The 20,699-nt window shown below is 44.1% G+C and overlaps 1 protein-coding gene across 1 annotated transcript; it reads left to right on the forward strand.

Annotated features, from left to right (window-relative positions):
- Positions 1 to 208: 208 nt before the first annotated feature.
- On the forward strand, positions 209 to 19,946 carry SMIM3 (small integral membrane protein 3). Its single transcript, XM_004008982.6, has 2 exons — positions 209 to 484; positions 18,638 to 19,946. The coding sequence occupies exon 2, from the start codon at positions 18,649 to 18,651 to the stop codon at positions 18,829 to 18,831; it is 183 nt and encodes a 60-aa protein (XP_004009031.1). The 5' UTR covers positions 209 to 484; positions 18,638 to 18,648; the 3' UTR covers positions 18,832 to 19,946.
- Positions 19,947 to 20,699: the final 753 nt, after the last annotated feature.

Here is a 20,699-nt window from a genome sequence, read left to right on the forward strand (position 1 = left end):
TTAGGTCAACTCCCTCTTGGTTTACAATGCAAGGGAATGGAGATCCTCAACAGAAGTGATCGCTAAGGTCACAAGGCGTGCGCTTGACAAGCTGCATTCTCGGGAACCAAGACTCAGTTTCTTTTTTCCTGTGCAGCCTCCTGGGGAGGTGGGGGAGGGGCTGCCGCCGCCGGGGCCCTGGCGTTCCGGGGCGGTCCCTGGCGGCCGTGCATTCCACAACCACCCGAGCACGGCGAGCCGGGTGCCGAGCTGCGCGTGCCGGCCACTCCTGCGCGCTCCCGCCTGCCCGCGGCTCCGAGCTACCCGGCACGTTGACGGCCGAGGTCCGAGGGCCAGGGGTCGCATCCCGCTGCTGGAGCCCGCCGTCCCCAGGACATCTAGAGAAGCATTCCAGCTGCCTCTGCCCCAGGAACTTTTCGCAGACCTGGCACGATCCAGCAGCGGCGGTGGCCGCGGGTTTTCAAAGCAGCTGCGCGGATCTCGGGTGAGTGGGGTCATCGGGTGCCATTCGTCGGCTCCGGCTCTCGTGCTGCCTCTACCCAAGTGCCCCTCCCAACTGCCTTCATTTTATCTCCTTTTCCCCCATTTCTCCCTCTTCACCACTTCTGCTTTTTCTTATCTCCTTTTGTCCGCCCTTAAGTTCCAGCGACCTTTATTGGCGCTCGATCTTGGGCCTCCCCAGAGGCCGGAGCTCGTATGGGTGGGCTCCAGCCCTCCGGGAGGCAAGTCTGTTCCGCGTTTCCCTGCCCCTGCCTGTGGTCGTGGGAGGGAAGGGGGAAGCGCGCCCCGTCCTTGAGCAGGTTCTGCTCTCTCTTTGCTCTCCAGGAGCGGCGGCGGAGCTCGGCTCCCGGCCTTAGCGCACCCGCTGTGGGCGCTGCGCTGGCAGTTTGGGTCTTTGCACCCCCCAGAGCAGCAGGCTCTCTGTCTTACTTTTCTCAGAGCCCTGCGTGGAAGGCGCCCAGAGTTGGGAGTCAGGGGTGATGGGCTCCAGCCGTGGTTTGTTACTAGCAGTTCTCTGTCTGTGAAATGGAGAAAATACCCTTTGCATTCGGGTGAAATGGAGAAAATACCCTTTGCATTCCGATCAAATGAGAAAGGGAAAGTTCAAAGTATCTTGGAGACAAAGAAGCCTTCCTCCCAAGCTCCCTCCTGCCTCTTTATTTAGGGGTTGTTTCCACTGCCAGTTCTCCCGCACCGCTCACCCCCCTTCCACAAATTCCTTGAGGGTAGGCTCTGTCTCTCATCCTCAGCACCTGGCACAGGACGCCCAATACTGCCTACTGAGTGAAAGAGAGATATAAATCTTAAAAACCTCATGCAACTGTTAAGGCTGCGTTTTGGATTGAGTGGGCAGGCAGGCTCTTACTCATGCAGGTCCACTTGTGTCTTCCTGACTCACTCGTTCTCGTCCTGTCACCCATTTATCTACAGATTCCCTCAAAGCTCTAGGCTGCAGCGGTGGGAGCCCCTCAGTCATTCGATCACGGAAGATTCCCTGATCATCTGCTAGGATCGGTGATCCCACTGTAGGGGATAAATAGTCCAGTCCATAATCCTGCAGGACTGTGAAGGCCTGAGTAGGGGTGGGGGTGAGGGGTTGAGGTGGGAAGGACTGTTTCCCTGGGAGTCAGGAAACACTCTGAGTACCTTGAGGCGTTTCCATATCTAGACCTTGCCTTTGCCATCCCCGTAAAATAAGGGAGTGGAGGTGGAAGAGTTGGGTGTCTGTGGTTAAATGGGATGTGCTTTGGGGTTATATTCAGGCCACCCAGCAATCCTCTGAGCACATCTGAGACAGCCCAGCTGAGTTTCAGGACATCATGTACTTCTGTAGTAACACCCAAGAAAAGCCAAGGAGAAATGCTTCTCTGCTCTAGCCGAGACCTCGAGTTTCCAGCCATCTAGGGGTTATGAATCATGCCATGGGGGTTATAAGTCATGCTCTATCAAATCTTCCAAACACTTGACCACTCAGAGCATCAGCACAGTGGGCTCCGCCGCAAAAAAGGTCTGGGGATTTCCTGTTTCTGGCCCAGCCAGACAATCACTGGGCTGTGGTGAGGTGTTTGAGACAGAAAACCGATCAGATGCTCTGGGGGCTGAGTATGGCTGGGTCACATATTGGGCTCTGGGGTGTCAGACTAAGGGGACAATAAGAGGTAGGTACAACCTTAGATGATTTCCCAGCCATATTCTGACCCTTCTTTTAAGAAGAGTGCTTCTGCTTCTTCTCCATGAAAGCACTTCTGTTTCTTCTATGTTTTAATAGAAACCCAGAAAATATTTCCAAGGACAGAGGATCTTTATCTTGACTGTCTTACACTGTCGCTATTGGCAGTGGTATCAAAGACAGGCACATGTCCTCCCACTCAGTTTATAAGAGTAAACACTAGTATTACCACATCCTGCTGACCTCTGCCTGGTTGGCCAGGTAAGCTGAATAATGTAACAATAATAATATTTGTTGTTGTTTAGTTGCTAAGTTGTGTCCGACTCTTTTGTGACCCCATGGAGTGTAGCCCGCCAGGCTCCTCTGTCCATGGGATTTCGCAGGCAAGAATACTGGAATGGGTTACCATTTCCTTCTCAGAGGATCTTCCTGATCCAGGGATCAAACATGCATCTCCTGCATTGGCAGCGGATTCTTTACCACTGAGCCACCTGACATTTACTAAGTGCTTGCTATTAGCCAGGTATTATTCTAAGCATTTTATATGTATTAACTCATTTAGTCTTTCAGTTCAGTTCAGTTCAGTTGCTCAGTCGTGTCCGACTCTTTGCGACCCCATGAATCGCAGCACGCCAGGCCTCCCTGTCCATCACCAACTCCCGGAGTTCACTCAGACTCATGCCCATCGAGTCAGTGATGCCATCCAGCCATCTCATCCTCTGTCATCCCTTTCTCCTCCTGTCCCCAATCCCTCCCAGCATCAGTCTTTTCCAATGAGTCAACTCTTCGCACGAGGTGGCCAAAGTACTGCAGTTTCAGCTTTAGCATCATTCCTCCCAAAGAAATCCCAGGGCTGATCTCCTTCAGAATGGACTGGTTGGATCTCCTTGCAGTCCAAGGGACTCTCAAGAGTCTTCCTATGAGGTAGGGATCATCACTGCATCCATTTTATAGATGAGGAAACTGGGATCCAGAGAGAGTAGCTTACACATATCACACAGGAAGTAAGTGGCAGAGCTCCAGTTTGAACCCAGGCAGTTTGGCTTTGGGGCCTATGCTCTGAACCTCATTGCAATTGAGGGGATCTAGGTTCAGATCTTGCCTCTGTCAATTACTTACAGGGTGACCTGAGGGAGTTAATTGAGAATTTGGCAGCCTCTTGACCAGTGAATCACGAGGCCCCCTAGTATCAGTTCATCTCGCTCATAGACAGTGAACCTCAACTGAGAGTGATGTACATCTGGTGTAAAGATTAAGAGTTAGGGAACCAGGAAGGGTAACAGGTCAGAATTATGACTTCTTGGCATATCAGAAAGCAGCAAAACAGATCCAGTGACTAAACTGTGTACTTCAAACTGCTTAGTTGTGTGCACATACAGCTTCATTATTTTGGTGATTTGGATCCTGGTAGGCTGATTGGGGCATGTGAATTGCTGATGACCCACTGCATAGGATAGGATAGGAAAAAAGACATGGAGGAGGGAGACAAAAAGACAGAGAAGACAGCTGGGCTCCTCGGATCAGTTACGATCAAGATGACACGTCTGGCACACACATCTCTCCCCCTAACTCCCTGCCTCAGGCTGACACTGATACTCAGGACTTTTCAACAGACCTCTATAGGGAGGGAAGATCCTTCTTAACTTGGTGCTCTGGCCTCTACTGAGGGACTGTGAAGCATCTGTCTAGCCCTCCCAGACTTCCCGCTTCCTTCTTCTTGGTCAGAGAAGTAACAAGGGGGCAAAACAGGAGACTTTTTTCTCTTTGAGTGCCCTGGTGGCACCTTAGGGGACATCTTGGGGCTGTTTAAAGATTCATCTTTTCCCTCACTCTTTTCTAGATTTTCTTGAATGGTTTTCAACCCAGCGCCATCCTGACTGGGGCAGGGCTCTAGGGGCAGCAGAGTCAGCCTTTGAGAGCTGGCCCTTTAGAGGTCACCTTGTCCATCCTCCCCTATTGACCTATGGGAAACTGAAGCTCAGTTTGAAAGAGGAAAATACTCAGGATTGCACCCTGCATTCATTTTCTAGCTGTAATAAATCACTACAAAGTTAGTGGCTTCAAATATACTGTAATACAGTTCTAGCAATCATAGGTCTAGTATGGATCTCCTTAGAGTAAATCAAGGCATCATCAGCTTGCGTTTCTCTCTGGAGCTTTGAGGGGACTTGGTCCCCTGCTTATTTGAGTTGTTGGTAGAAGTCAGTTCTGTGGTTGTAAGCTTGCTGGCTGCAAGCTGTGGGGCATTCCCTGCTTCTCAGGCCACTGGATTCCTTGGCTCATAGCCCCCTTTCTCCATCTTCAAAATAAGCAACAGTGAGTCAGATCCTTTTCCTATCATATTTCTCCCACTCTTCTGCCTTCCTTTTCACTTGTAAGGATGCATGTGAGTAGATTGGGTTCACCTAGATAATGAGGCTAATCTCCCCATCTCAAAGTCCTTAACTTTAGTCACATCTGTAAAGTCCCTTTGCCTGTTCTCTTGGCTCCTCCCTCTGAGTCACGCTTCCTTGTTCATATTCAAGGTTTTGAGGACCAGGACGTGCACCTCTCTGTGGGGTCGTCTTTCTGTCTACCATATACAGTGAGGCCCACTTTAGGAGAGTGGCTTGTTCTGGATCACACATCTTGGCAGGAGATTTCCACCACTGTGGTGCACTTGCAGCTCTATCAATGACACCCCTCTTCCCCCCAGCCCCCCACCAGTCCACCTCACGGAGAGTCTCCTTTGTCAGCCCAGCAGCAGCAGGCACTTAGTCAGTGGCAAATAGCAGTGATGGACGGTGGAGGCTTAAACAGGATACTGTGGATTTGGGCCTGGGTTTCTCCTCTGCTGGCTCCCTGCTGATTTCTAAGACTCTGTGATTGGCTGGGTCAGATGGTATGTGCAGTCGTGAATAGCTCTGGCTTGATTTCTGAAGTCTTTGAACTATCTTGGGGTTTTTCCATTTTTCCAGCCACAGAAGAGCAGATAGAAACTCAGGCAGGGAATAAGTCTTTATACTGTTAAGAATTTTGAAGGCGATAGAAGCCAATTGGGGTAAAATGAGAACAGAGTTCTCCCCAGAGACCTGGGGTCATTGGAGAAAGTCCTCTGGTTTGATTTGTTTCACATTTTTGATACTTGTGTGTCCTGCCCATTCCTTCCTCTGGCCCCTTTCTTTGGAACAAAGGTCCCTGGTGAAAGGGACTCCTTGCTGAGTTGGGAAATGCTTGAGGCTAACTGTAACACTGTTTCCAAGAGTAAATATGAGGCTGGGATGGCCATTTCACACTGGACTTGGCATGAGGAATCCCCTCCCCTTTTATCAGCCTCCCTGTCGTCTTAAAAGAACAGTGAGAGAAAACTCCATATTCTGGGCAGCAAGCCCCCAACCCCTACACCTACAGCAATGCCCAGCCCCTGAGCTCAAGGAATTGAAACTTGAATTTGAACCATCAGCCCAAGCAAGTCGGGAAGAGGGAAGTCTAGAGGACATTACTCGGAAAGGCCAGTGCTAGTTCGTCTAGTACATAGAGGGTGAACTGGGAAAGAAAGAGGCCCCATAATCCTTTGGGAATGTACAGAGATCAAATCAGAGGGTTTCATTTTATTTAAAAGATAATGTTCTGACTTTAAGGTCGTTGAACAGGGGTAAGCATCCTTTCTGGATCTCCCCGACTAAGTTCCAGGAGTTAAGTCAAATCTAATGTTCCCCAGCCTGTCCATATTCATTTCTTTGTCAGTCTTATATTCATTGGACACTTACTGTGTGCTAGGGCCTGTGATGGGTGCTGAGGGAACAGCAGTGAAGGAGAGACTTCTCTCTTCTTTGTATTTGCTTCTTCTCTCTTTGTGTTTGCATTTGAGTCAGCAAAGATGGCCAATAAAAACAAACAAGCAAACAGGCTAATCTGAGGCTGTGAAAAGTGTGTGCAGAAAATAAAACAAGGTATGAGACAGAGAATGGCTGGTGGATGAAGGTGGTAATTTAATAGAGAGGGTCTGGAAAGGCTTTTTCAAAGACGTAACGTTTAAAAGTTGAGGTCATGGTCATTGAGACGCTGCATGTTGAAGGGAAGATCTAAGATGATCCAGTGCATTCTAGGAAGAGCGAACAGCAAACAAAAAGGTCTTGAAATGGGACCAGCCCTTGGGATATAAGTCACTGGGTAGCCCAGCTACTAGGTGGCCAGTGGGATCCCTTCTTGGTACTTGAGTTGCCCTCTCTGTCTGGCCTAAATGCTTCACTCTTTTCTGACAATCTCACCAGCTCTTTCTGAGGGTGGAGCCTCAGGAAGAGGTGCTGTGAACCAGGCCATGCATAAACCCCCTAGTCCACTGCCTGTGAGCCATCACCTTGTTCACATTCTGCAAGATGCTTCAAGAGATTCCTGCAGCTTCAGTGACTCAGAGCTGGTTCTAGTGGCCTCCTCTGTGGCCTCCGTGTCTAGTGGAAAGGAAACACCAGCACTTGGTGCTCAGTCAGAGCTGTGGAATAAGTCCACACCTTCAGGAAGTCACCTGCCTCTATCTGCCTTTTCTCCCACTGTGGCATAATTAAGCTTGAAGCAGCAGGAAGTCACTTCTTTCATTGTGTTCTTCCTTGGAAAACTCCTTGGTGGTAAAACCGGTTGGATAGCCATTGGCAGTCGCTCAAAAGTTCACTGTTAGCTGCAGTTCAGATGTGGAGAGTATGCATTTCCGGTGGAAAGTTAAAGATGGGAAGACATCAAAGGCTGTTTGTTTATGAAACTATCACTGCAGTTTCTTGATCAGACACAGAGCAGTCATGGTGCCTAAACTAAGTGGTAGGGGCCACTGAACTTTGTGTGACTTTACGAGCTGTGGTCACAGGCTCAGTTTAACATTAATGAAGCCCTTACTGGCGGCTCAGACAGTAAAGAATCTGCCTACAATGGGGGAGACCTGGGTTCGATCCCTGGGTCGGGAAGATCCCCTGGAGGAGGACATGGCAACCCACTCGTGTTCTTGCCTGGAGAACCCCATGGACAGAGGAGCCTGGCAGGCTACAGTATACGGGGTCGCAAAGAGTCAGACTCGACTGAGCGACTAAGAACACACACACTACTGTGTACCAGGCACTGTCCAAGTAAGTGCTTTGTACGCATTAGCTCATTCAACTTCCATGGCATCCCCATGAAGAAGTTACTATTATTAGTTAATATTATTCCCATTTTTACAAGCGAGACTGGAGCTTTTAAAGGTTAGGTTTCCTGCCAAAGCCAGTAGCCCTACATATGCTCCCAATATACCGAGTAACTGATCAGCTCTGGGCTTTGTTGATGATGCTTTTCTACTAATCCTGCCTTTCTCCTCGTTTCTTTCTTTTGAACTCCTACATATCTTCATAGTCCATATCAAAAACCCCCCTTTTGGGTGAAGTCTTCTATTTTACATAGACAAAAACAAAGGCATGAGAATTAATATTTTTTGAGCATCTGTTATTTTCTAGGACTCCATACATATTATCTCCTATTATCCTCACAATAGGATGTTGCAGGGCAATGCTTCTAATGTCCTTATTTGGAAGATGAGAAGACCAAGGTTTAGAGATTTTAAATAACTAGCCCAAAGTCACATTTTTATGGGTGAAAAACAGAATTCAAATCAAATACTCTTTCTGCTTTTTTTCCTATTTGGAGATGGCATATGGTTTTTACCTTCAGTCCACTTCTCTGCCTTTTATTGCAATTTGTGATTGTAATTAATGTCTTTTTCTCCAGAAGAGTGTGAGCTTCTTAAGGAAAAACGCTGTATTTATCTCCACACCCACTCTCCAGTGTTAATCACAGTGCCATGAATGTTTATTGAATTAGACTGAATTGCTACTCTACTAGTTTCATACTTGGACTGGAAAAATAGGTCAGATTAACCAATGCTGCTGCTGGTTGATTAAAAAAACATCATTAATATGGATTAAGCATCTATCAGCTTCTGTAGCGTCTCAGATGGTAAATAATCTGCCTGCAAGGCAGGAGATTCGGGTTTGATTACTGGGTCGGGAAGATCCCCTGGAGAAGGGAATGGCAACCCACTCCAGTATCCTTGCCTGGAAAATTCCATGGACAGAGGAACTTGGCAGGCTACAGTCCATGGGACTGCAAAGAGTCAGACATGACTGAGCAACTAACACTTTTACTTTTAAGCATCTATCATCTTTGTTGATAAAATGAAGTACAGTCCAAGTTAGGGATATTACCAAACTCTAGCCAAAGCGGGTGAATATTTGCTTAGGCCAGAGAGTCCCTATGGTCAGGGATTATTAATCAAAGGATGAACATTTTGTAGAGTGCTTACTGTTTGTCAGAATACTGCTAAGTACTATATGCAATTATCTCATGGAATTCTCCTTAACCCTATAAGGCAGACTACTTTCCCATTTTTGTTTTCAGCTGAGTAAATGGAATCATTAGGAAGTTTAAGTAACTTATTCAAGGCAGATCAGCTAGAAAGTGGTAAATCTCTTGGATTTAAAACAGCCACATTTAAATCCAAGCCAACTGGCCTCCTAGTCTGGCCTTTTAACACTACTCTGTAGTCTGAGTGTTTCAGAAATATTTCCCTGCTGTTTCCAAGTGTTCTTTATACTTCTAAGAACTTCCGTCACCTTACCAGATTACAGTAGTTTGAGAATTTGTTGATTTAAGAAATGTTTATTCAGTACCTATACCACTGAGTAGAGAGGAAAGGCATTCTGTGAGGAGAACTGTGCTGGGTAAAATCAATGCTGGGGAAGAACTGGAATCCAGGCAAAGCCCACTCCTCTCCCAGGTTTCAACTTTTATGCATGTTGGCTTTCCCCTCCAGTTTGGTGAAATCTCTTATTACAAGTAGGATTCTGGTGTCTCCCTGTCTTCTCTGATGTTCTTACCCATGGTGAGGAGTAAATAAGTTACAAGGTTTAGCGTTACCTTCTTCACTGGGTTGATTTGCATTTGGACCTTAAGTCAAAGAGATGAAACACAAAGGGTGGAATTATATCCATGAGTGATTCTGACAGGACCCTGCTTTGCTTTTTAGGGGTGTGTCTGTGTGTTCCTGGAAAAACCACCCACCTCACTGCCTCACCTTTGAGGAAGTTGCTGAGGACTCTGAGCCCAAAGTTTCCCCTAGGGGTTTACACAGTAAAAAGGTATAGTCAAGAAGCCCACGGAAAACAGTATGGAGGTTTCTCAGAAAACTAAAAATAGAATTACTATATGTTTTGCAGTCCCACTCCTGGGCATATATCTGGACAAAACTTTAATCCAAAATGATACATGCACCCCTGTGTTCATAGCAGTACTATTCACAATAGCTAAGACATGGAAACAACCTCAGTGTCCATTGACAGATGAGTGGGTAAAGATGTGGTGAGTGAAGTGTGAAAGTTGCTCAGTCATGTCTGACTCTTTGTGACCCCATGGACTGTGGAATTCTCCAGGCCAGAATACTGGAGTGGATAGCCTTTCCCTTCTCCAGGGGATCTTCCCAACCCAGGGATTGAACCCAGGTCTCCCTCACTGCAAGCAGATTCTTTACCAGCTGAGCCACAAGAGAAGCCCTAAGACATAGTACATATATACAATGGAATACTACTCAGCCATAAAAAAGAATGAAATAATGCCATTTGCAGCAACATAGATGCAACTAGAGATTATCATACGAAGTGAAGTAATTCAGAAAGAGAAAGACAAATACCATATCATATCACTTATATGTGGAATTTAAAATATGACGCAAATGAACCTACCTGTGAAATACAAACAGACCACAAACACAGAGATCAGACTTGTGGTTGCCAATGGGGAGGAAGTTGGGGGAGGGATGGAGTGGGAGGTTGGGGTTAGCAGATGTAAGCTATTGTGTATAGAATGGATAAGGTCCTACTGTGTAGCACAGAGAACTATATTCACTATCCTATGATAAAACATAATAGAAAAGAATATGAGAGAGAATATATAGGTATAACTTGAATCACTTTGCTATACAGCAGGAATTAACACAACGTTGTGAATCAACTATACTTCAATAAAAAACAAGGAAGGCTGGCTGGCTCTCATTCTTTCTATTAGTTTATTCTCTATCACTGCTTACTCCTACCTGATGCCCCACTGCCTTCTCCTGACTCCCATCTGAAATAGGATAGTGATGGAGATGGAAAAGAGCACTGCAAATCTGGAGGCCTGAGTTGTCCCCTGAGTCCTGCCATTAAATTGCTTTGATGACCTTGGGTAAGTCACGCCCTTCATCTGTAAAATGGAAGGTAGACTAAAGTAGATAGTGTCTAAATCCTATGTAGATTTCTAGAATATCATTGGTGTGTAGAAGTTTCATCTCCAGAGAACAAACCCAGTAGGATGTAATATTGCTGTATTCATTTTCTATTACTGCCATCACAAATTACCACATTTTAGTGGCTTAAAACATACATACACAATCTTAGTTTCCTTGAGTCAGGAGTCCAAATACAGTTTAGCTGGGTCCTTACAGAAATGCAGTCAAGATGTCAGCCAGGCTGCCCTGTCATCTGGGGGACCCAATAGGGAAGAATCTGCCCACCAGCTCTTTCAGGTTATTGGTAGATTTGTTTCTTGCACCTCAAGGCCAGCAGAAAAGTATCATTGACCTAGGGAAGCTTTCAGCCTTCTTTTAGACTTCCACCTTATTAAGTCAGACCCACCCAACGTAATCTTTCTGATTACTTTAAAGGCAGCAGTTGTGGAGCCTTAACTACATCTGCAAAATCCCTTACCCTTGTTATGTGGCCTAACCTAATCACAGTGTAATTCCAGGGAACAGATTGTGGGAGCCATTTTAGGATTCTGCTTCCTGTCATTGTTTTACAGAAATAGCCTGTTTGGAGTTGTAACTGGAGCATATTCTCTCCTGAGTCAGGTCAAATGACTTAGCATATGGAATCAGTTCTAAAACTTACTTGTTCCTACACTAAAACTACCCTGCTTTGGACTTGCTTTTGGAACACAATATATTATGCTTCCCTTTATTCTTATATAATTATCCTCCAAGTTATTTTCTTCCAATACTGTTCATGAATATATAGCTATGCATTGTTGTTGTGTTAGTCACTCAGTCATGTCCAACTCTTTGCAACCCCGTGGGCTGTAGCCTGCCAGGCTCCTCTGTGTATGGGATTCTCCAGGCAAGAATATTGGAGTTGGTTGCCATTCCTTTCTCCAGGGGGGTCTTCCTGACCCAGGATTCAAACCCAGGTCTCCTGCAATGTAGACAGATTCTTTATCATCTGAGCTATTGAGGAGATAATTTAAACTTAACTTGTTAGTTTTTCTATTTTAAATCATATATTGTAAAAAAATATTAATGTTAAGGAGTCATCTTTGTCCTTAGGTGATTCTTAAAATTATTTTGTTCCATCAATATGTGAGAGAGATGTATTGAACTCCCCCACCATAATTATAAATTTGTCTATTTCTTATAATTCTGAGATTAGGTATATAAAAATTAAAAATCATTGAATCTTTTGGTATCTCTAGTTATACTTTTTACTTAAATGTTTACTTTGTTCAATGGTAAAACAGCTCTACTAGCTTATTCATGATAGATGGTATTTCTTTTGTTTCCAATTACTTTCAATATTTCTGAACCCCTATGTGTCTCTTGTAAAAGCTATTTATATGTTTATATACTCTGATAGTTTTTGTTAGTTTTGGTTTAAATCTATTATGTACTTTCTATTTGTCTCACATGTTCTATTCCCCTCCCCCCCCCCCCCCCCCCACCCACCCTTTCCCTTGTTTTCTCTGGAAATTATGTATCCATTTACTACTTTTAAATGGCTACCCTAGAGATTACACGGAGAAGGTAATGGCACCCCACTCCAGTACTCTTGCTTGGAAATCCTATGGACGAGGAGCCTGGTAGGCTGCAGTCCATGGGGTCACGAAGAGTCAGGGTCGCGAAGAGTCGGGGTTGCGAAGAGTTGGACACGACTGAGCAACTTCACTTTCACTTTTCACTTTCATGCATTGGAGAAGGAAATGGCAACCCACTCCAGTGTTCTTGCCTGGAGAATCCCAGGGATGGGGGAGCCTGGTGGGCTGCCGTCTATGGAGTTGCACAGAGTCGGACACGATTGAAGCGACTTAGCAGCAGCAGCAGCAGAGATTACAATAAACATCCTTAATTTCACAAAGTTCAGTGTTATTGGTTATTTTGCCCTTTCCCAGAAAATAAGAACACTTTGATTCTGTTTCTTCTCCTTATTTATTATTATTGAATATTTAAATTTTCTATTTTATCTGAAATTTTATTTCATCTTAATTCTCAGTTATTTTTGTTCACTTTAAAGAAATCATTGTTTTCTAGATTTCCATTGTTTCTGATGAGATGTTAGCTATCAGTCTAATTGGTTCCCACTTGAATATAATCTTTTTTTCTCTTTGTCTTTGATTTTCAGATTTACTATGATGCACCTAACTATGGATTTCACTTGATCTAACTAGAACTTTATAGTGCTTCTTGAGTTTGTGAATTCATATCTTTCATCAGCTTCGGAAAATTCTGCCATTTCTTACTGTAATGTTTTTTTCTCCCCCATTCTATCTTCTCTCTTTCTAGGACTCCAATTACATGGATGTTGTATTGTGTCACTGTTTCCTCTATACCCCTCACCCAGTTTATTTTTCATCCTTTTACTTCCCTGCATCATTATATTTTTTTCCTTCTGATCCTCCAGTTCACCACTTCTTTTTTCAGCTATGTTTCATCTGCTGTTAAGCCCATTCACTGAATTTTTATATTCAATTATTGTGTTCTTCAGTTCTAGAATTTCTATTTGGCTCTTTAAAAAAAATCTGTTGTGTTCTTTTCTTATAGTTTTCAGTTCTCTGTCAAAATTCTCAATCTTGTTTTATTCTATCCTCAAACATATTAATCAAAGTTACTTAAAATGTGTGTGTCTCACAACTCCAATATCTGGAGCCCCTGTAAGTCTTTTTCTATTGTCTGTTGTTTCTGATGTTTCCATTCTAGTCGTTTTGTCTTTTTTCACTGCTACTTATTTTTAGTTATGATTGGACATTATATTTGAATAAAAGTTTGAATTGTGCTGTTATCTCCTCTACAGTGGATATGAGTTTGCTTCTGCCAGACACCTGGAGGTACTAGCAATCTAGAACAAGCTTAATTCAATTTCAAGGACTGTGATGATTCAAAGCTGGGTTGCAGTCTTGGGGTTTAGTATACTTCTTGTTCACTCTTAGTACTAAGAGTGCTCTTTGAAACCCAAACCCAGAATACAAGGGTTTTACTCTCTCTGTCTTGGCAGTCTTATACTCCTGAGTCTGTCAGAAACACTGTTAGTCTCCGTCCTTCACTAAAGGAGATGCTGCTGCAAATACTAGGCTTACCTCCCTGGATTCGTCTTCTCCCAGATCTTAGCCTGGTAATTCTTCATTAGTTTGCTATTTCTTAGTGCCTTTGAGCATATTTTTTTTGGTCTAATTTTTCTAGTTGTCCTCAGGAAGAAAACAGGTCAAAATTATCTACCTTGACATTACCAGAAGTGAAAATCCTGATCTTTACAGATTCTGTCTCTTTTTCTTTTTTTCAATTGAGGTATAATTGGCATATAATGATATATCAATTTCAGGTGTACAACATAAATGATTCACAATATGTATATGCCATAAAATAATCACCACAATAACTCGCTACCATCTGTAACCATACAAAGTTACAAAATATTTTTTGTGATGAGAACTTTTAAGATTTATTCTCATCACTTTTCAAATATGCAATACAATATTCTTGACTATGGTTACCATGCTGCCTATTTTTTAATCAATTTTTTTTGTTGAGTTGTATGAGTTCTTTATATATTTTGATTATTGACCCCTTGTCAGATATATGCTTTGCAAATATCTTCTCCCATTTAATAGGTTGCCTTTTTGTTTTGCTGATAGTGTCCTTTTCTGTGCAGAAACGTTTTAGTTTAATGTAGTCCCACTAATTTATCTTTACTTTTGTTGTTCTTGCCTTTGAAGTCAGATCCAAAGAATCCTTGCCAAGACCAGTGTCAAGGAGTTTACTGTCTATGCTTTCTTCTAGTTTTATGGTTTCGGTTCTTTAATCTGCTTTGAACTAATTTTTATATATGGTGTAAGATACTAGTCTTGATTATTTTGCATGTGGCTGTCTAATTTTCCCAATGCCATTTGTAAAAGAGACTATCCTTTCCTTATTGTATATTCTTGCCCCCTTTGTAGTAAATTAATTGACTATATATGTGTGGGGTTATTTCTGGGCTCTCTATTCTGTTCCAGTGATCTGTGTGTTCATTCTTATGCCACTGCTATTTTTGTGTGTGTGATTACTGTGATTTTGGGGCTTCCCTGGGGGCTCAGACAGTAAAGAATCTGCCTGCAATGCAGGAGACCCATGTTTGATCCCTGGGAAGATCCACTAGAGAAGGAAATGGCACCCCTCTCCAGTATTCTTGCCTGGAGAATCGCATGGACAGAGGAGCCTGGTGGGCCCCAGGGGCCCTAGACAGAGTTACTAGTCATGATAGTGCTCAACCAAAAACCACATTGCTCTATCAGAGAGGTGAAAGTTACTTGTGGGGGAAGGGAGTCTCACAGTTGAAAGGTAGACAGCACAGATGAGACACTTTGAATTCAGTTATTCTAATACTTCTGACTTGTAGAAATTTTTAATTTATGAAATTTATATATATATGTATAAGTATATATATATATAGTTGGCACTAGAAGATTTGCCAGATGATAGAATTGACTGGAAGGATTATTATTATCTTGTAAACAAACTTTCAGTTGCTGAAGAAAAACAGTCCCAGAAGTAAAACTTGATGTTTCAGAATCAGGCAGCAGGGAACCTGCACTTTCCTTCCTAGTTTGGACCAAATAGACTACTACTTGATAGACGGGATGAATATTCTACCTTTGGAGAAAGTACAATGCTTTCCTCCTTTGAAGGAACTACAATTTTTTACTCTTTCACTTAGTCTTGTTAGTAGATACAAAATAGTCCTTTTCAGTTTCTTAACTTTTCCACTGAATTGTCTAGACCGCTTAAGTTTGTGGTCTAAAGTGGAGCCAGGGTGTCTCCAGGTCACAGGGCAGGTGGTGTAGGGCCTGGAAGACACCCATGATTGACAATGCAGTAGCTTCTTTGTCTGTTCAGGGTGACTTTAACATAGTCTTTTAGACAAACATTGAATATATGTTAAAGTTCATCTTTCATTAATGAGGTAAATAGCAGATAAAGTATGCCAGTTTGAGTTAACAAGAATTTAGGCCTGCCTGCTGTTCTGCCTCCCATGGTCATGAAAACATTGTATCATTAATCAATGATAAGGTTCAATTTATGACATGGCTTGTGCCATTTCCTCTGACATGACCTATTAATCGGAAATCACAAGTAATATATCTGCATAGCAAACAATGAGCTTGTTGATCTATAGTTACTCGTTAGATGTATCAAGAAACAGTTTTACATCCTCACAAGGCGCCAATCACCCAGATGCCAGAGGTCAAACAGAAGTCAGCTAGCAGCAGCTTAGCTGAGTTCTGCTTTTTCTCAAGTAAAGTTTTCTAGCATGCCATTAATAGTGCTGAACATATGGTTTGTGTAGTTCCTATTTTGGGGAAAATTTTTTTTTCTTTCACAGTGGGGAGAGGTGGAAGTGACTGGAATCTCTGTTACGTGGGAGGGAACAGGTCATCAGAGAACACGTGGGAGTACTAAGAGGATTGAAACAGGGAGATGGAGCTCCCGGTGCCCTCTGACACTTGGCCACGTGTACGTCCAGCCTTAGAACCCTGGAACAGTGGCTCCAGAAGGGTCCTCAGAGAGCATTACAGCCTGTGGCTTTCAGTCTGTGTTTTGAGAAGCCCAAGGGGTCAAGGAGCAGCTAAACAGTTCTGCTGTACCAAGTGAGCAGGCTAGCTGGGAAAAATTATGTTCATAGATTTTTTCAGTTACAAGAAAAAAAATGACTTCAACTTCATCATAAAATGTACATTTTGGTGTTACGGTTTAGTATTGCTTTTAGTTTGAATTGTATATATGAAGGGGGTGGGTGGGCACCCTAATGTCTAGGGTTTAATGTCTGCTCTAAGGATATTTATTCAGCTCTGCTGATGGGATAGGACCCCCAACCCACTCTCTGGGCCCGCCCCAGCAATCTAGAGCAGTTCCAATTTTATCTGTTTTTGTGTTTGGGTTTTAGACAATTTCATGTGTGAGAAAATAATAGTGGTATAGTCTAGAATACAGATTACAGGCAGAGTTTCTTTTATTCATCTATTTGTTCTGATTTGTTTCAGTTATGGTCAGTGGTCTGATCAGATTTAGGTCTTTGAGTGATTATTCTGGAAGGGGGTGGGCTTGAAGTTGAGGGAAAACCTCAGGACCTCTGTTTTGCCACCTGGGAAACAAGGCTGATGCTAGCTTCAGTGGGTTTTGGTTGTGGATCAGCCTTGGAGCTCAAATTCCTGTAAATGACAGGTTTTCCTTATGAAAATCAGCCAGGGAGATTATGTGTTCCTGGCATCTGGAGTTCCAGAGACTGTTTGATGTTAATGGGTTTACTGGAAAGGGCTTTTGTGGGGTTCTTTTGGCCCAAGGCAAGCTAGCTATTGATGTAATCAGGAGACCACAATGGATGATTTCCCCCACCCGGTCTCTCTTCAACAGTGTGCTTCTCCTGTGACTCACGCTTCAGTACCTTAGACCTTGTTTCTGAGGCTGAGGCAGGGCCAGCCTGTGCCTCTTCCTCCAAGGCCTGATAATCCCCCTGCCTAATAATCCAGTGGCCTGGAGAGCCTTGCCAGAGGCTTCTCCTCCATCCTAGAGCTTGCCCACATCTGTCCAGACTGACTACAGAGTACAGAGGAATCAGTTTCCACAACATGGGGCTAGGAAGAGCTGTAGAAGCCATAGAGATCATCTTGTCCAGGGGTTCCCAAACCCAGCTGCACATTCCAGTCACCTGGGAAACATGGGGAACAAGGCCCCTCTGGAGTCTAATTCATCTGTAATGGGACCTTGAATCGACATTTTTTTAAACTGTCCTAAGGTGGTTTTCACTTAGCATGGTTTATGGCATTTAGCGACTTGGAACAATGCATGGTGTGTAGCAAACACTATATATTTGTTAAATAAATGAATGAAAATTGTTGCACGGTAGTCCATTATATGGATATACTCTACTATATATGGCTACTTCTGTTGTGTTGGTCTCTAAAGCAAATGGTGAAGAAACAAACTTCCTGGTATGCGTGTCTTGGAGGCTGTACCTTGGGTATGGTAATCAGTAAACTTACTTAACGCAACCACAGTAGGCATGGAGCCAAAAAGCATTAAAAAGGAAAGGTAACTGATGCAAGTAGAAGCAGGAAATAGGACTGAAATTGGGAGTCTTGCCCAGGACCTTGAATCACAGAATTATAGACCTTTTAGACCTAGAAGGAGCCATAGATTGTTCTAGCCTGTGAATCATAAAGTTTGGGGACAACTGATTTACGTCGTTTAGATGCAAGTGAGGGAAACGAAACTGACACTGGCTTCAGCAAAACCAGAGCATTCTTCACGTATATACCTGGGATGTCCTTTGCAGATGCTGTCGGATTGGCTGGGCTGGGGCGCTTACCTGAGGTTGTCAAGACTCCACTTCTCTTTCCATGTCTAGGACATGCTCTCACATGTGGGTGAGATAGCCCCATGCCCATCCTTTCCAGACTCACATCCTTTCAATTTAGCAGTCCCACTAGAAAGAATCATCTTTCTCAATAGTTTGTGCATAAAAGTCCCAGGAGGACTTTGGTTGACCTAGCCCGAGTTATTTGCCTATCCCTGAATAGAGGCTTTGGAGATTTGTAATGGCCAAGCTTAGGTCACAGTCTTTCCCTGTGCTCAGGTGCGTGCCTTAACTAAACCACACAGAAAAGGTAGGTTCTCCAGAAAAGAGGAGGTTCTGTTACCAGAAGAGGAGAAGGGGTGCAGGACCAAAAACAACGAATTTTCCACCTTACAGATGAGGGAACAGTCTGGTGGTATGATAGTTTAATAGTTCAACATGGAGGCTCTGGAGTCCTACCCATCTGGCTTTGTTTCCTTGGGCAAATTAACTACATCTACACCTTTTAAGGCTTTAGTGTCTTCATCTCTAAAGTGGAAATAACTGAAGATAAAGGCCAAGAAATAAAAAAAAGCATGATGATAATAGTCCCTACCTCAGAGGGTTGGTGGTTGAAGTAAGGACTGAGTGAGTTAATACACATAAAGTGCTTAGCCTAGGGCCTGGCATATAGGAAGCCCACAGTAAATGAGGCTGTTATTATTATTAATCAGGCAACATCAATAAGTACACAGCAGCTGGTAGGTGACCTACCTTCTGACTCCTAGGGCAGGTTTCTATCCAACTAGGGAGGCAGCGAGAAGGTACAGAACAGTGATTTGCTCTTTCCTGTTTGTTGCAGAGTGAAGCAGCATGGAAGCCACCAGCCAGATCCCCATGGAAGTTGTGCTCCCCAAGCACATCCTGGATATCTGGGTCATTGTCCTCATCATCCTGGCCACCATTGTCATCATGACCTCCTTGTTGCTGTGTCCGGCCACCGCAGTCATCATCTATCGCATGCGATCCCATCCCATCCTGAATGGGCCTGTCTGAGAACCTCCCAGGAGGGGTGGGTGAGGGATGAGGACAGTGTCCTGGCCCCCAGCATCTTCCCCTTTCCCAGAAAAGCAGCAGGGGGAACTTTGCAGCGTGGACTTTGGAGCTCAACATGTGAGGAGACCTGAGTTCTGGCTTTGATTCTGCCACTGGCCAGCGGTGTGAGTTTGGTCCAGGGACCTAATTCCATGAGTTCCAGGTTCTTATCTTCCAAACAGGGATCATGCTCCCTGCTGTCCTGCCTCATGGGGTTGTGAGAACCCATGACCTGGTGGAGGTTAAAGCTTGTTAGTGAGCAGATTCACAGGTGTTAACTGTTGGATGTTGATCAGCTTTGAGAAACCATAGACCCTTATTACTGATGAGAGCCTTCAAGGTGGTGAGGGAGACCCTGGGGCAGAGCAGCCTTGCCAGTGACCCTCAGATGAAATGAAGCAAAAGCACCTTGTCCTCGTTCCAAGAGACCAACAGCATGTGGCTCAATGTTTTCTTTGAGGTGCCACTCCCTGGAGTTTTCTAATTTGGGAGGGAATTAAGTGTGGCAGGGGGAGGGAGATGGGTGGATCTTCCCAGGACACCAGAAGCTCTGCCCCCGTGCAATCTGGAGGGGGCTCCACCATTTTTTGGCAATGACAAGGGATCTGGGGTGATGAACTTCATTTTGCATTAGATTTGCAGAGCTTTGACACTCAAGCAGTGTTGGCAAATGCAGAATGGCTGAGTTCCCTGGCCAGCTTTCAGGATCTCAGCCCCCATCCCCTGTGAGGCCCTCTGCCCCAGCTCCTGCATAACACATACTCCCTTCATTCCCTCCCACCAACACTACAACCATTCCAAGGTATAGACTTATATTTCAAGAGATGTTCCCAGGAATTTGAAACTAACTCAAACAACACTGTTTATTTTTAATGCTATGACTTATATTTATAGGTATAAAGAGATTTCTGTACTACTCAAGCTTTTTGGCCAAAACCAGGAGCATCTGGAAATTGGTTAAATTATGTAAGAAGATAGCACAGGTTATCAGGATATTATTTTGTGAAAATGATGCTTTTACTTTGATCTGATTTCATTGATGTACACGATTTCCAATAAAGTGCTAGAATGTAGAATGAGCATGTCTGAAGTCTTTCTTTTTAAACAGCACCTGTTAAACTCAGGAAGAGGATTCCACAAAATTTATGGCCTTAGGGACAGGTTGAATGCTGGAACAGAAAGGGAAAGAGGACAATCAAATCGACTTCCAGGAGTCTAGCTCATGGGTGAGTAGTTGTGCGGTTTACACAAAGAAATGCAGGGAGAGGAACAGATTTTGGAAGTCAGATGATGAGTTTAGTACTGGGTTGAGTATGTTGAGTTTCAGGAGCTTGTGATATGCAGGTGGACCCTTTCAGGATGCTACTGGAAACCTGGGAAAACTTCTATGGCTGGGATTATGTTTGGGGGGGGAGTATCTGTGTATGGTAGGTATGCTACACAGGGGCACAGGAACACTCAGGCAGAGTGCAGACTGGGAGAAGTGAGGCGCTAATGCAGTACTGGGAGGATGGTTAAGAGAGGAGGGGAAGGGGGGAGGCAAAGCAAGGAGACTGAAAGGTCATGTGATATGAACTGACTATGAGAAGGATGCACCGTACTTTGTAAGTGAAGGAAGGATGGGAGGTTAGGAAGCGGAGACGGTGGGAACAGACAATTCTTTTCAGGAATAGAATGTAGTGTAGAAGTAACAAAGGAAGGTTTAGGAGAAAATGGTCAAGGAGGGATAGACATATAAGATTCTGATTGGTTTGCTCAGTACCTATATTCCAACATGCCTTCCTGGGTGGCAGAGGCTGGAAAGTGAAAAACTATACTGAATGTGGAAA

This window comes from Ovis aries, chromosome 5, assembly GCF_016772045.2.
Source record: "Ovis aries strain OAR_USU_Benz2616 breed Rambouillet chromosome 5, ARS-UI_Ramb_v3.0, whole genome shotgun sequence".
NCBI lineage: Eukaryota > Metazoa > Chordata > Mammalia > Artiodactyla > Bovidae > Ovis > Ovis aries.